General features: G+C 26.9%; 1 protein-coding gene across 2 annotated transcripts; it reads left to right on the forward strand.

The window, feature by feature from the left end:
* The first annotated feature begins 3,001 nt into the window (after positions 1–3,001).
* On the forward strand, positions 3,002–8,110 carry LOC129612412 (translocation protein SEC62). Of its 2 annotated transcripts, none has more exons than XM_055525993.1 (5): positions 3,002–3,084; positions 4,990–5,113; positions 5,171–5,886; positions 5,940–6,250; positions 6,829–8,108. In XM_055525993.1, the coding sequence occupies exons 1-5, from the start codon at positions 3,055–3,057 to the stop codon at positions 6,920–6,922; spliced, it is 1,275 nt and encodes a 424-aa protein (XP_055381968.1). In that variant the 5' UTR covers positions 3,002–3,054; the 3' UTR covers positions 6,923–8,108. The 2 variants fall into 2 exon arrangements, with proteins under 2 accessions (XP_055381968.1, XP_055381967.1); XM_055525992.1 differs by lacking the exon at positions 3,002–3,084 and adding an exon at positions 4,742–4,930 and having other exon boundaries at positions 6,829–8,110.
* Positions 8,111–16,871: the final 8,761 nt, after the last annotated feature.

A 16,871-nucleotide genomic window follows, 5' to 3' on the forward strand; every position in this document is an offset into this window, starting at 1 on the left:
TAGAAGAAAGTAAGAAAGATATTTTATTAAATGAGTTACTTCCTCTTCCTGTATTTAAATCTAGAACATTAAAACAAGAACGTATCATAAATATTTTGGTGTAAACCATTTAAAATGCAAGAGAAGTTGTGTGTGATTTCTTAAATAATTTACTATAAATAACAAAACTCAAATTATTAAAAAAACCAAATTAATATTAATTGTGAGTTTATTTGTACAAAAAAAGACGACTTAGTATAAAAATTCTACTTCAGGAGGCTGGATACATTTTTTTTCTCGAAATTGGATACATTCTATTTTTAACGAGTGGGAACACTGGTTCTGTGCAAGTGTTAATTTTTAACAAACGTTACCACATCGTTAAAAACATAGTACTTTTATGTTGCATTTTAGGAAAAAATCTTAACAACTAGCACTTTATTGCTAAAAATATATGGTTGTTTATTCAATTGGTTATTTCTGGCAACATTTATATGACATGTGTAAGAAAAGCCTGCTCGGTATTTTCGATACCCGATTTATATTTTTTTAATTATGATCTGTGAATGCTTTCATTCGAACTAAAAAAATTCGTTTTTTTCCTAAATCGAGCATTTAAATAAATTAATGGACAACAGCCCCGTAATTACTAAAGGATAGAAAAATTCAATTATTTTTGCAAAAAAGGAAAAAACAATGTACATAAGTAATGTGTTATGTATATTATTTTCGAACGACTGATTATTTAGATTTTAGAGGTACCGAAATTGTAGACTTCTTGACCAAAAAACTTAACTGAAGTTTTGTCATAGTGCTTCACGCCGCGACTTGGAAACTTAAGTTCTAATGTAGAACTTCAAGAACAGCGTGCATAAATGAAAACTTCCCAAATTCAACCTTTTTTGTGTTTGAACTTGTGGAAATATAAAAATAATTTATATACATACATATATGAAAAAAATAGTCAAAACCATTTTTTAAATTTTTTTTACAAACAAGCTTTCAATTCTGCATTGTTTTATCATCATTGTAGAACGACCAATTTTCTGCAATTTTTAGAATGAAATAAAGTTGGCCATTCATTTCAGTAATTCTATATTTTATAGCCATAAATTAGTTATTTTTTAAATTTTTGTTATTTTCAGTAAAATTGTTGTAAAGCTATATTCCGCAAAACAGTAATGAAGTTGATAAGTTTTAAGGCAAGTTGTCAAACTGTAAAATCATGTGCGAATGTTAAAACTTACGATTTTAACAAATTAATTTCAAATGTGTTCGAGATTCAATATAAAAAGTAAAATATAGTAAGAGTAATCTGTAGACTTTTTACAATGCAAAATTTTTGTAAAATTAATACATATGTAAACTTTAAAGAGGCGGTTTAAAATCTAATATTTTTTACATGTGGCTTGTACAATACTGTTATGTATGTATATACAGAAGTACATAATAAAGAGAGAAATGCACTGTATGTGTCCGTAAGGCATTTAGAGAATTTTGTAACATATCATTATCATACGGCATTTTTGTAACATATCATATGGAATTTTATAACATATCATATGGAAAGTGGTCCCAAGAACATCAAGAGTGGAGTGTCAAATTAAACAAGTAAATCGAACGGATTCAGATACTTTGATGAACGGAACGAAAATAGATAAAAATATTGTATAACATATTCAGTGTTTAATATGAAGTCATGAAAAATGTATTGATTTTCCATGTTCACGACTATTTAGTGGCATCTATAAAAGAAATAAGAGAAAAAGTGGCGACGAAAAATGATAATATTCGCATTGAAAGTATAACGAAAACATTGAACCTCCATGCGTAAATGTGGACGATTTGATTATTGTAGAAGAAATTCCAATCGAAATATAATGCATAATACATTTTACCAAGGTACTCGGTAAAGAGCGTTCCTTATTTGATTCCAAGAGCACAAAGAACTTCGCGATCTCACCACAATAGTGGTGGTTAAGTTTTTCAATTCCGAGTTTTCAATTTGATAGTTTTAGCTTTAAATATCATTACATTTAGCAACGTAGAACAATTTATTCTTTTATTTAATTTTTATTCTTTTATTTAATGTTTTGTGCCCATTTTCAATTCCAGTTTTCTTAAGGAAAAGATTTGAATTTTGTGAACCATTAATAGAAAATTCAAACATAAGTTGAAAATTTTGACTTTGAACTAAGTCATACTTTAAAAACCATTGGTCTACCCCGAGACAGAACTAAATTTAAACTCAGTTACCTTATTAAACAACAATCAAAATATAATTTTTGTTACCAAAAATTTGGCATTTCATTAAAAAAGATTTCATAAATTAAAAAAAAAAGGTAAAAAGATGTTATTTTGTGGCAAAATTTAATTACAAATATTAGTAAATAATTTACTAATAACAGTGTATTACTATAAATCAAATTAAGGAGGTTAATTGGTAGTAAAGATTTATAGTTTTTTAATAAATGAGTTATCTCTTATATTTCAATTGTTTGAAATTGCAGAAAATTTTTTATATGGAATTGGTTTTTATAAGTATTTCTATATGGTCGAGAATGCTACACAGATTTGTAAATGAATGGAATTAAATATTAGCTGATTTTTATCAGCTAATATTTAATTCCATTCATAATTATAGTAATTCAAATTCAGAAAGGTGTTGTCTCGTGAATGGACTTCTAAATGTGGAAAGTTTTATTAAACAATTTTGTGACGTTAAGGTAACATAAATCTACAGAATACAGAATTTTAAGATTTCACGGTAAAAAATCTAGATTCAATTTAGAAGAAAACTTCGATTGTAATGGGTTTACTATGTTTTTGAAGGTTTTTTTTTTAATTTCTAAAGGACACGTAGAAACGCTTTTTTTATATATGAAGAATTGTCAAGATTGAACAAGCCAGTATTTTTGCCATGTCGAGATGTACACAAATGTATATCGTCGGAATAAATTATTTTTGAAAATGGCAGCACTGTGTAATATTAAAAATTTTTCAAAACGTCATATTGGCAGCAGTAAAATGAAGAAGACAGTTACAGACAGTAATGAATGAAATGTTAATGTAAAAATGTCGAAAAGAGTGAGACGCAGAAAAGATGTAAGTCAAGTGTTTTTTTCCTTTTATTTTAAATTTATTTTTTTTTGTGAAAATGATAATATTCTATAGAAGTGATTTAAGGTATACCATATATTGGATTAGAAACAGATTACTAGGTTTGCTTTATTTTCAAAAACAAATTTTAGATTCGTGGAGATTACTTTGTGACGTTGTCATAAAATTCTAAGGAAATAGGAAAAACTTTCTCTGGTGAAGGCAGTACATTATGTACATATTTATAATCATAGTTTAATTGAATTATAAAGATTGTTTTCTTTTTTTTGTTATTTAAAATCTGAATTAAATGGATTTCAATTGATTTCAATCAATTTTTTTCCCTTTGCAAAAGTTTTTAGCTATAGCATAATAATTGTGAAAATTTTTTTTAATTGCGCAGAATCAATGTAGCTAACAATTTATTTACTCAATTGCTTTTTAATATTTTGTTACCATATTTATAAATTAACATGTCAATATTTTAATGCTATTTCTTTAAATTTTGGAAAACATCATGATATACCGATCATTTTCAGAAAGATACATAAATGCTTTGTGAATTAATTTAGACGTATTTCTATATAAAGACTGCAAACAATACCTGAATAATTAGTATTTACATGTAGGTACCCAGATAGGTACATACATGTATATTGTGTTGAATAGAGTTCATCAGTCGTTATCAAAAAAATAAGAGAAATTTTCTTTGTTCCATTTTGTTGGTTAAAAAAAAGCAAAAATAAAATTATATTTTATGTGCTGTACGTATGTATCTACGCCTCTTACCTGAGAAATAAAAAAAAAAGCAAATTTATATAAATTGATTCTATTCACCGCTTTCGTTTAACACTTCAGGAAAATATCACGCTAAATAGTTTACATATAGGTACAAAGTGTTTTCAATTTGGTTTAATTTTGTTCAAAAGAAATAGAACAGTAACGTGTCATTTTCATTAGTTTTGAAATATACCATTAATTCCTTAGAAGCACATTTATTATAATTTTATATATGTAAATACTTTTATGTCTTAGATGATTCCCATACTTTATTAAAAAAATAGAGTTCACAGATCAAACTTTTTTTATTTCGAGGTAATTTATATTTGCACTTTTAAATTCAATTTTTTAAGCTTTGATATTTAAATCATTTTTTATGCATGTTCTTTAATGTCTCTATGTTATGTATCTACATAATAATACTTTGTGGGTAATTACCGTGACAAATTGAAAAGTTTACTACAACAAAAAGAGCTTTAAAGCGAGCTTCTAAAATTGAATTTTACGATTTATTCTCAACAATTGATTTTAACTTATTGTCAAGAGTAAAGCCAACAAAATAAATTTTCAAATATTTCTCTTTGATATTCAAGAACTTTTCCCTTAACGCTCATTTCGTTAACTGAATTTAGTTAATTATATTTTTTTTTAAACCAATAAAATATTTACTAATTATAAATTTAATATTCAAAAATAGCTTTTATGAATCATATCATTTAAAATTACTATTGTGCAAAAAAAAAAAAAAATAACAAAAAATAAATCTGGTTGAAGTTGTTTTTCAATTTTAAAAATGAACTTAGTATTTTTTACATCTTGCTGCAATAAAAATATAAACGTATTTTTTAATTACCTGTGGTAAAATTTGTTGTCAGCGTTTCAAATTATTAATTTTTAATTAACTTTTGCCCACGTGTACATGTTTAATATAATTTGTTAAGGAGAAATGTCCGACGATGAATTTGATTATGCTGGAACTAGTTACGTTTCCAGTTTTTTATATTTTAATTTCAATTCCGAAAATATAAAAAAGAAATTCGGGATTGGAAAACAAGAAGAAATTGAAGATACCGTAGAATAACAGATTATTATGATATTTGATTCTATTATAATCATAATTAATTATTTTAGGAATATACCGGCCCTGAAGAGCAGGAACCAACTAAAGATGAATATAATGTAGCGAAATGGTTAAGACGAAATGTGAAAACCAAAAAAACAAAGTTTTTAAGTCATAATGTGGAATATTTTACAGGTAACTAGCACAATAACGCAATGGTTTTGTAATATACTGTAAATTCTTTCTCTTTAGCAAACAAGGCCCTAGATGCTCTTATGAGTTCAAAATTTGCTGAAGGAGATAATCCACTTTTTCCATCAAGGGAACATGCAATAAATTTCCTTCACATTATGTTGGAACATAAGTTCTTCCATCGTGCAAAAAAAGTTCCCGTATATTCAGACGAATTGAAATCAAGTAAAAAAAAGATTCAATCAGGAGATGTTTCTTCATCAGAATCGAAATCGCAACACAAAGAAACAAGTTGTAATAAAGATGATAAACATGATAAAAATACAGATCATGATAGTTATGCTGAAGGAGTTGGCGGTGGTGGTGCTATTTCAGGAAGCCAAGACGAGAATGGGGAAAAACAAAATAAAGAAAAACGTAAAAGAAAAATAAAATTGGACATGCATGCAGATCAGCAATTTGTTGACGGATCTGAAGCATACGTTTGGATTTACGACCCCATACCTATTCATTATTGGATATTTGGATTGATATTGGTATTAGGAGCAATTGTTGTTTGTCTATTTCCTTTGTGGCCACCAATATTACGTAAAGGAGTCTATTATTTAAGTATAGCTGCCGCTGGATTCTTAGTTTTTATACTTGTTTTAACTATAATACGTTTAATCGTTTTTGTTATAATATGGATTTTGTCGGGTGGTAAACTATACTTTTGGATATTCCCCAATTTAACTGAGGATGTTGGATTTTTTGCATCATTTTGGCCATTATATGAAGTAAGTTAAAAACTTTAAAGTTTTCAAAACTCATGTGAAATAAATTATTGCAGACTAAATATCATAGTGATATAGAAAATGCAAAAGCTAATAAGAAAACAAAAAAGAAGAAAAAAGATAAAGATAGTGATGCTGAAGTTGAAGCGGAAGCTGAAGCAGAAATTGAGGTCGAAAATGAAGCTGAAGATATAACACCCTTACTAGAAGAAAAAATCGAAGCTGTAAAAGAGCACGATGCTGAGCATGATGAGGAATTGGCACATTTGCAGCATTGTGAAGAATTTAGAAGAAGTGAAGAATTTAGAAGAACACAGTCAAGTGAATCGTCAAATAAACAAACAAATAAATCAACCGAGAAAAAAGGGTAAACTTTCTAATATGAACGCTGTATTAATTACAAGCTTAAAACTTACTTATAAATCAATCAATAATACAATGGATAAAAGACAATTTTTTTTCTTTGATTACAAAATAAATTCAATATTATTTCAATTCAAATTTATTAATAAAAAAAATCAAATTCTTCAGCAACGATTATAACAAAATATTTATTTCTCCATTATTTCATAGTAATTATCGAATTATTTTCATAGAATTATCGAATTCAAAAATAACTAAATAAAATTAAAAATTTCTTTCGCACATCAATACCTTCAATGTAAATTGAATATATGATATTTTAATCGAAATTTAATTAAGTGCAACTAAAAATATTTGTAAAAAGCCACCAACATACTTATAAAGCGAGCTTTAGTTGTGATGTCAAAAATTATTGAAAAATAAGCAATTACATAGGATAGGATACAAAGTTAAAAAATAAAAATTGAACACAGTCTTTTAAAGTATTATTGGTTGATTTTAAAGAAAGTTTTTATATTTTTTAAATACTGTTTTTAAGTATTAAATTATTTTTAAGAATTATTAATAATTTATTTTTTTTAGCTCAGCGACAGAAAGTGAATCAGAGTCAGGTTCTAGATCATCAACAGGAAAAGATTTTGAAATGGTTGACGAAAATGATGTTGATACTTCGTAAAATATGGTTACTAGAAAATTATGGAAAAATTATTTGGCTTCTTTTTAAATATAAAAAACCAGAGGAAAAACTGAAAAAAGTTAAGCTAAACTAATTAAAAGCTAAATTTTTAATTCATGAATATTCCCTATTTATAAAATAAAACACAATTGATAAAACACAAAAAAATAATAAAGAAAAACACTACTACTTAATATAAAATTAAGGAATTTTTTAACACTAACATCTTAGGTTAACACAAATAATTATTTGTATTTCTTAAAAAAAATAAAACAAACCGAATTCATCAACTATTCAAATCAAATAGAGGTAAAATTAAAATAGTACAATTTTTGTTTTTCGTGGCAAATAAAATAAATTATTTTTTTTTTTTAATTTTTTTCTTTTTAACCACATTACCCTGTATTTTGCATTCGAATTTCGGTTCTGTGGAAAAAAATTATAATTCAAAGTGTGTTTTATTTTTGTCTGATGTGTATTTATTAAGAATAAATGTAAGGAATAAAAAGTTATTCCATTTGTTCTTTGATCACTTGTTTTCTAAGTAGCTATATTTCTCTTTGAATTGTAGGCTAAATACTTTCCTAGATATATATTTATGTTTTAATATACATACCACATATAACACAAAAAAAATCAAAAAACATATAAATTAACTTTATACAAAAAGCCTTTTTAAAATAAATTAACTTTTTAAAATTGATAAAAAAAGTAATTATATGAAAAACATTAACGCTATTTTATAAGTAGGCAAAAATTTTAATTAATACATTGAATCTTATTTCCAAAAAAAAAAACGAAAAAAAAAAACACAAAAAAAGATAAACACAAAAAATTATATTTTAATGTTTTTATTATTTTATAATTTTTATTTATATTTTAAAAAATAAAAATGATGAAATAAATATAATATGGAAGATATATACATACATATAAAAAATAGATTTATTAAATTTTAAGCATTTATACAAAAACATATAACAATATAAAAAGGATAAGAATAAAAATACAACTAATGTACATACATATGCACTCAAAGTTTTTTGTCACGGTTCTGATAATACAACACAAGGATTGTATAATTTTTGAATTTTCAAAAACTTGTCATTCTAAATTTATAAATATGCACGTTCTTTTAAAACTGATTTTCTACATCACAGTAAAAAATGGTAAAATAAATATTATCATATAAGCGAACATAATTTTTCGTACTTTAATGTCAGAAATAAAGCTATACATTATGGATTCGTTGTAGAAACCTTAAATTTTTAAGATTTCGTATTTTACACAATCAAAACTCGCATTTAGTTTTACATTTTGGTTTTATTGATTTCCAAAATTTTGAAAAATATCGAAAAATCGATATCTCATTTTATTTGAGATCTTTTACATACCAGTATAATCTAAGAGTCAAATAATAAATAACTTCTAAAGCACTTAGAACACTTATCCCTAAAAAAAAACCAGCTGTTCCTCCAATCGAAACTGAAATGAAAAAGTTTAATAATGTAGCTTATCTGAATTTTAATTAGCACACCTAAAAGATCTTCAAAAGTGAAAATAACTTTTCGCATATATCTAATGTTTGAATGTTTGTCTACAATAACTGTTGTTCCTCTGCCAGAAATAAATTTATCCATTCCATGATTAAACTAAAATATTTTTTTTAGAATAAGGTTTAGGATCCTTAAACAAAAATGAAAAAAAATTTTCTACCCTTGTGTCCAACAAAAGAACTCTTGATTCACGACAATTTTGAAGACAGTAGCATTTGAAATTTTTCAGTACGGGTATATTTTTAAAGCGTAAGTATAAAAAGTTATCTGCAAATAGAAAGTAGTTTTTATGAAAAATGAAAATTTTTTTGTTAATTTTTTTATGAAATGTGTACGTATACATATGTATATATGTATGTGTGGATGGACATACCAGTATACTTAGGGAAACATGTCATAAGTTCAGTGTAATTGCAAATTCTTTTGATTTTGCCTAAAGTTGTTTTATCATAAATTTAATGGGCTTTAACTTTATTTTAAAGATTCTTGTAAATTTCACCTGGATTTGGATAAAAATGTGGTATACATTTACATAAAATATAAGCTGCTTCGAGACGACATTCCTCATAGCAAATATTTTTTGTGTAAACTGTAAAATGCGTCAAATTTGATTCATTAGGAAATCTACACCTCCTTTGACTAATTGTTGTTTTTCTATAAGAAAAAATGTAAATTTTACATATGTATGTATGCATGTACAAATTTTTTATATTTTATACGTTTCAAAATTTTCTTCTGTCAAAATTTCTAAAGTTTGCACCAAAAATTCAATAGGGGGTCTCGAACCTAAATAATAATCTTGAAAAAGAAATTTAAGTTACATATAAACTTGTTGTTTTACAATATATGTATATTCATATTTACTTTTATGTATAGACATCACCTCTAAAGGATTGTGTATATAAATCTAATTAAGAAAAAAGTTTTTTTATGTATATTTTTTAAATATAAAATAATACAGAAATATTTTACAGCTAAGTAGTTACTGGTAAAGCCTACAAAATCGTATTGAATATCAGTTTGCGTTACATCAGATTTTAATAAATTGTGTTCCGGATCCTTGTAAATAACTTTTTCATTTATACTTTTTTGAGGTGGTTTATTAAAAATAAGGCTTTCCGTAGAAATATTGTCTGAGAGTAAATTATTTGTTGTGTAACATAATCCAAACTCAGTTAAAATTTGTCTAAAAAATATGTTATTATTTCATACATGTAAGGATGTATACAAAAAATGCACACACTTATATGAAAGTCTAATTGAAAAAATTAATTTTACACAATATAATACGAACCTTGTATGCAATTCATGTGGATTACCACTGATTGCCCGAATTCTTTTGCTATTGTCAAAATTAAGACGATCGTCTCCAGTTAAATTAAAAATTAACTCTAGATAATCATATGGATCCACATGAAAATTCTAAAAATAAAACGAGTTTACTGTAAATTTTTTAAGTTAGAAAAAATTATATGTTTCATATGTACTACCTCCATTCCAGGAAATATTTTAATTCTCTCAAAATTTATGTACGTTGAGTTAGCTAAAGATTCAAGGAATTGGAAAAAGTTTTCCTTGATAGTTTCATTGTGAATATTTCTAGAACTATAAATGGTAAAATATTATCAAAAGTAAATATTGTTATACAACAAATTATTCAATAAAACAAATTTTATAAATTACTTTGCATATTTTTCAAATAATGTCCTATTTAGCCTCTCAAAAGGACATATTGTAATCGAAGGAGTTGTTCTTCTCCAAAAGAAGTAATCTTTTTCAAGAGATACTACAGTACTTGCATTTCTGAATCGGTCAAGCGAATTAAAACCGAGACTTATACAAAAGAAAACTGATGCAACTACTAAAACTAACCAAAATAAAGATCTACAATTAAATGTTAAATAATAAAAAGTAAGAATTATATTATGTTTAATATTTAACCTTTCAGTTTGATGCAGTTTTTTATTTGCTAAATACGAAAGGCCATGAATACCACTTGTTTTTAAAAAAGTGTTCCAAAATTTCTTGAATCGAAATTTTTTCTTCTTTAAAAACTTTTTTGATTTTTTTGTTTGTTTTATCACTTTTTTAAAATCATTTTGAAAAATTTCCTGAATATTGTATTCAACGGTTTTATCGGACATTTTATTTATACGATTCAAAATTAAGAAAGTATTAACCGTCAATCTGAATAACCCGAACGCGTTCGTGCAAATCCTACATACATATATGTATGAACATGAATTTAGAATTAAACATTTACAATATTGGTATACTGAGTATAATAGTTTTTTTTTTACATAAAATTAAACTTTATTCTAATGGCTTTAGTATTTAACAAAAAGATGAATAATAAATAATACAAGATTATTTTGAAAATTTCCATTAATACTTAATTTGTTTGTCACATATTTAAAACACCAATTAAAAATACAATGTGAATTACTTTTTTAAAGTATTGTAAAAATAATTAAAAAAAAAGTGTACCATGTTCTTTTTAGCACTTTTCCAAAAAATTTTTGAAAAAAGTGCTTATTAGTTTCACTCTGTTTAAATTTTTTTCCATCTCCACCCCCTTTCAAGTTATCGCCTCTTGAAATTTGTAAAATTTAAATTTTTGACACCTTATATTTCCGAAACCGCAAGCTTTTTCAAATTTCTTCAAACGCAAAAAGCTAACGGTAAATTCCATGACATTAAAAAATATAATTATTTTTCTAAACTCACACAATTAGGCCTTAAAATCGAGCATTGTGTTAAACCCACTTTTTATTAATTTTTGCTTTATTTCAAAGACTGCATAAATCATTCATCCTAAATATATGCAATCCTAGAACTAGTTTTGTATGTGAATGAAAATAATTTTAATAGTGTGATAGGTACATACACATAGACTGTATTTAAAAGCAGAATTTTCACTTGTAGGAGGGAAAAGTGCTACAATACAAACCATTGGTTTGACCCAACTTTTTATTTTTATTTAAAAAGACTTTGATTGTAGCTAATGTTCGAAATAAGAATATCGATTTACAAATTTTCAAAATATGTCGTGCACACTTTTATGCAAAATTTTCAAGCGGAATTAATTACAAAAAAAAAACATTTTATATATAAAAATATATTTGGTTAATTTATTTGATTGTTTAATTTAATTGGTTGCCTTATTTTTAAATAAAACCAAATATTTTTCTGCATCGTTTTCTACAATATTCAGCGGTTTTTTTCGAGTTGTATGTAATATTATTATGTAAATTTTATATTGGGTATGTTAAATTTTGGCAGCAGAATAACAAAGCCCTAAACAATATTTTTAATCCTAACATAGGATTGTAACATCTTAACGTAATTTGATGCATTTTGAATTAATACTTAAAAAAAATATAAACAAAAATGTAAAAACGTTTCAGTCGGTATAAACCGGCGGAATCATAACCTGCACCTTGGCAATCTGAGTTTAAAATTTGTTTTTGAAATACCTAGTTTGAATTGTTGTATACTAAATACTAGAACCTGTCAAACCACTTTATGGAAACTGCACGAACATGTTTGATCTATAATTAGATACACAACTGCCAAGTTTCATGAATCTAACTTTATTATTTTCCCAAATAATTAAAATTGGCAAGTCATTTCACCAAAATTTCAGGAATATATATGACCTATAATTGGACACACGACTACCGAGTTTTATAAATCTAACTTTATTCTTTTTCCAAATATTTAAAATAAGCTTTTGGAATTATATGGCAGCCACCCAAATCAGTGTAGCCATTCCATTAAAATTTTCAAAACAAATGTAGAGTTTAATTGGACACATCTTTGCAAAATTTGATACTAATACGAGTATCTTTATTAGTTTTTGAAATTTAAAAAAAAAAACTTTTTGAGTTGTATGGCAGCTACTCGAGCCCGTCGTCCGAATCGATCCAATTACAATAGCAGCCGCCGTTTTAACAGAAGAAGCAACTTGTAAAAGTAAAGTATCGATTACATTATTCGTTTTTTAATTTATCGTGTGATCGGACAGACTAACAGACGAGTGGACATGTTCAAGTGAACACAAAATTTTACATTGAGCAAGAATATACATACATATATACCTGCACCCTAAATATGTACAACCTTTGAAATAATTTGGTATATGAATGGAAGTAATATTAATAATGTAATAGATTGTTTTCAAAAGCAGTACTTTCACTTGTTGAAGGGAAAGGTGCTATTTTATAAACCATTGGTTTGACCCAACTTTATTTTAATTATTTGTTGTTTTTAATTCCGAAATAATACTATAAAAATATTTTAAAACATTTTCCATCAATTTACAAATTAAATGTATCCATCTATTGTAAAATATTTTCATTAAGGCCCTGCTGGCAAAAAAGAAAGAAACTAATCCTGCCATCTATTGATCTACTCTTTCATATAGGGCAGGGGAGTGTACTCAAGCATAGGTAGGTAATCGAATTACATATCAGTATGGCACCTGGTTCACAACTTACATTTTCACGATTTTGGAGAACTAAACCTTGGGTACATATAAAAATTTGGTTCTGGAGAAAAGGTGCTAATAATAGTAATAGAAATGGTAATAGAAATGGTGCTAATTATAGTACAGATTAGATGGGCAAACATACTGAAGTTAAGCTTTTGTTAACTTTGACTGTATCTCTTCTTAAATATAAAAGTTCATGTCGCGTGTATTTCGTGACACATGAAACGCTATTAATATATAATTTTAATGACACTATTTAAATGCAAATGTGGGAACAATATTTTACTATTAAGGCTGATGATGTATCCAATGGATATTTTAAAGTGCATAGCTATGTTTCAATTGTAATTATAATTGGTGCTAATTAAACTTTGATGACGTTTCTTACCTTATACTTTTATAAATTTAAAAAGATTGGAAAATTTTGTATATAAGATAATAATAAGTCAATTTTTTGTGTTTTCTATTGCATACATACAATTTCACACATTGTTATACAGGCATACGAGTACATTTGGATGTAAAATTATAATAAAACAAAATTCGGTTTTAGTTTTCTACTTTTTAATTAATTTAAAGCACAAGAATTAGCGAAATTTTTCAAACATACATTGTAAATATATAATATGAATACATTATAAATATATACAGAGTGATCCAGTAATCGGTGCTTTAACGTATACCATCGATTTGGGCATCCGGAATGGGTAAAACTTTTTTTTCTGAGATATTCTTATTGCACAATTAAAAAAGAGAACCAAGAGACCCAAAATAAAAAAATCTGATGTGATCAGCACATAACCGACCGCAATGTGTATTGTCTAGTTAAGTGAAAGTGTTACAGAATATTATAAGAATGTATATTAAATACTTCTTTCCAATTTTTGGGACATTCGTAAGCTTAGAGTTAACATACCTAGAAAAATGTAAATTTGGCTCTTTTTAGAGTTTCGCTTTGTTCTACCCGAATTCACTGAAATGCTCGCCAGTTAGTTTCGGCAACAACCAGAACTCATATCAAATTTCAAGAAATTCGATCGATTCGTTCCGTAGATATGGTGAAAAATGTAAAATCGGCCTGCAGATCAGTTTTCGAGCCCTGATCTTTCCAAAAACTTTATATATTCATTGTTTTAATACGAAAAATTTAAATATTAAATTTCAATGAAATCGGTTGGTTATTTCTCTTTATATACGCAAAAATGTATATTTGGCTCGTAGTAAACGTCCAGTTGCTGACGCCAGATTTTAGGAGGTTTCGCGGACGATTGAGCTGAGCTTATATATAAAATTTCAAGTAAATCGGTTGAATATTTTCTTCAAAATGTGCAAAAATGTAAAACAGGCCCGCTGAATACAGGCACGACAGACCGACAGGTTGCTAAAAGTAGTTTATTTACACTTCCCTAGTATGGAGAAGTGCATTCCCACCGAAAACTCGATATGCAAAATTTGTTGGCATCACATAACCTACCTATTGTAATTGGACACACGACTACCGAGTTTTATAAATCTAACTTTATTCTTTTTCCAAATATTTAAAATAAGCTTTTGGAATTATATGGCAGCCACCCAAATCAGTGTAGCCATTCCATTAAAATTTTCAAAACAAATGTAGAGTTTAATTGGACACATCTTTGCAAAATTTGATACTAATACGAGTATCTTTATTAGTTTTTGAAATTTAAAAAAAAAAACTTTTTGAGTTGTATGGCAGCTACTCGAGCCCGTCGTCCGAATCGATCCAATTACAATAGCAGCCGCCGTTTTAACAGAAGAAGCAACTTGTAAAAGTAAAGTATCGATTACATTATTCGTTTTTTAATTTATCGTGTGATCGGACAGACTAACAGACGAGTGGACATGTTCAAGTGAACACAAAATTTTACATTGAGCAAGAATATACATACATATATACCTGCACCCTAAATATGTACAACCTTTGAAATAATTTGGTATATGAATGGAAGTAATATTAATAATGTAATAGATTGTTTTCAAAAGCAGTACTTTCACTTGTTGAAGGGAAAGGTGCTATTTTATAAACCATTGGTTTGACCCAACTTTATTTTAATTATTTGTTGTTTTTAATTCCGAAATAATACTATAAAAATATTTTAAAACATTTTCCATCAATTTACAAATTAAATGTATCCATCTATTGTAAAATATTTTCATTAAGGCCCTGCTGGCAAAAAAGAAAGAAACTAATCCTGCCATCTATTGATCTACTCTTTCATATAGGGCAGGGGAGTGTACTCAAGCATAGGTAGGTAATCGAATTACATATCAGTATGGCACCTGGTTCACAACTTACATTTTCACGATTTTGGAGAACTAAACCTTGGGTACATATAAAAATTTGGTTCTGGAGAAAAGGTGCTAATAATAGTAATAGAAATGGTAATAGAAATGGTGCTAATTATAGTACAGATTAGATGGGCAAACATACTGAAGTTAAGCTTTTGTTAACTTGGACTGTATCTCTTCTTAAATATAAGAGTTCATGTCGCGTGTATTTCGTGACACATGAAACGCTATTAATATATAATTTTAATGACACTATTTAAATGCAAATGTGGGAACAATATTTTACTATTAAGGCTGATGATGTATCCAATGGATATTTTAAAGTGCATAGCTATGTTTCAATTGTAATTATAATTGGTGCTAATTAAACTTTGATGACGTTTCTTACCTTATACTTTTATAAATTTAAAAAGATTGGAAAATTTTGTATATAAGATAATAATAAGTCAATTTTTTGTGTTTTCTATTGCATACATACAATTTCACACATTGTTATACAGGCATACGAGTACATTTGGATGTAAAATTATAATAAAACAAAATTCGGTTTTAGTTTTCTACTTTTTAATTAATTTAAAGCACAAGAATTAGCGAAATTTTTCAAACATACATTGTAAATATATAATATGAATACATTATAAATATATACAGAGTGATCCAGTAATCGGTGCTTTAACGTATACCATCGATTTGGGCATCCGGAATGGGTAAAACTTTTTTTTCTGAGATATTCTTATTGCACAATTAAAAAAGAGAACCAAGAGACCCAAAATAAAAAAATCTGATGTGATCAGCACATAACCGACCGCAATGTGTATTGTCTAGTTAAGTGAAAGTGTTACAGAATATTATAAGAATGTATATTAAATACTTCTTTCCAATTTTTGGGACATTCGTAAGCTTAGAGTTAACATACCTAGAAAAATGTAAATTTGGCTCTTTTTAGAGTTTCGCTTTGTTCTACCCGAATTCACTGAAATGCTCGCCAGTTAGTTTCGGCAACAACCAGAACTCATATCAAATTTCAAGAAATTCGATCGATTCGTTCCGTAGATATGGTGAAAAATGTAAAATCGGCCTGCAGATCAGTTTTCGAGCCCTGATCTTTCCAAAAACTTTATATATTCATTGTTTTAATACGAAAAATTTAAATATTAAATTTCAATGAAATCGGTTGGTTATTTCTCTTTATATACGCAAAAATGTATATTTGGCTCGTAGTAAACGTCCAGTTGCTGACGCCAGATTTTAGGAGGTTTCGCGGACGATTGAGCTGAGCTTATATATAAAATTTCAAGTAAATCGGTTGAATATTTTCTTCAAAATGTGCAAAAATGTAAAACAGGCCCGCTGAATACAGGCACGACAGACCGACAGGTTGCTAAAAGTAGTTTATTTACACTTCCCTAGTATGGAGAAGTGCATTCCCACCGAAAACTCGATATGCAAAATTTGTTGGCATCACATAACCTACCTATTGTTTACACAATACGGTCGGTAAAAAAACTGGTTGTTTCCAAGTTTTTTTTTTGTTTCAAAAAAATATTGTTTCATATTCAATTATTTTTAAAGGATACATTCTCATTTATTT

The sequence above is a fragment of the Condylostylus longicornis genome, unplaced genomic scaffold (assembly GCF_029603195.1).
Source record: "Condylostylus longicornis isolate FDR11 unplaced genomic scaffold, ASM2960319v2 ptg000072l, whole genome shotgun sequence".
In the NCBI taxonomy this organism is placed as follows: Eukaryota; Metazoa; Arthropoda; class Insecta; order Diptera; family Dolichopodidae; genus Condylostylus; species Condylostylus longicornis.

What these genes read in the sequence shown, in the direction of transcription:
- LOC129612412 (XM_055525992.1), top strand. Translation starts at nt 4,805, where the DNA reads ATGTCCGACGATGAATTTGATTATGCTGGAACTAGTTACGTTTCCAGT. An exon ending in AAGAAGAAATTGAAGATACC is followed by an intron (nt 4,931 to 4,989) that starts GTAGAATAACAG and finishes TAATTATTTTAG; the next exon opens with GAATATACCGGCCCTGAAGA. An exon ending in AAATCAACCGAGAAAAAAGG is followed by an intron (nt 6,251 to 6,828) that starts GTAAACTTTCTA and finishes TATTTTTTTTAG; the next exon opens with CTCAGCGACAGAAAGTGAAT.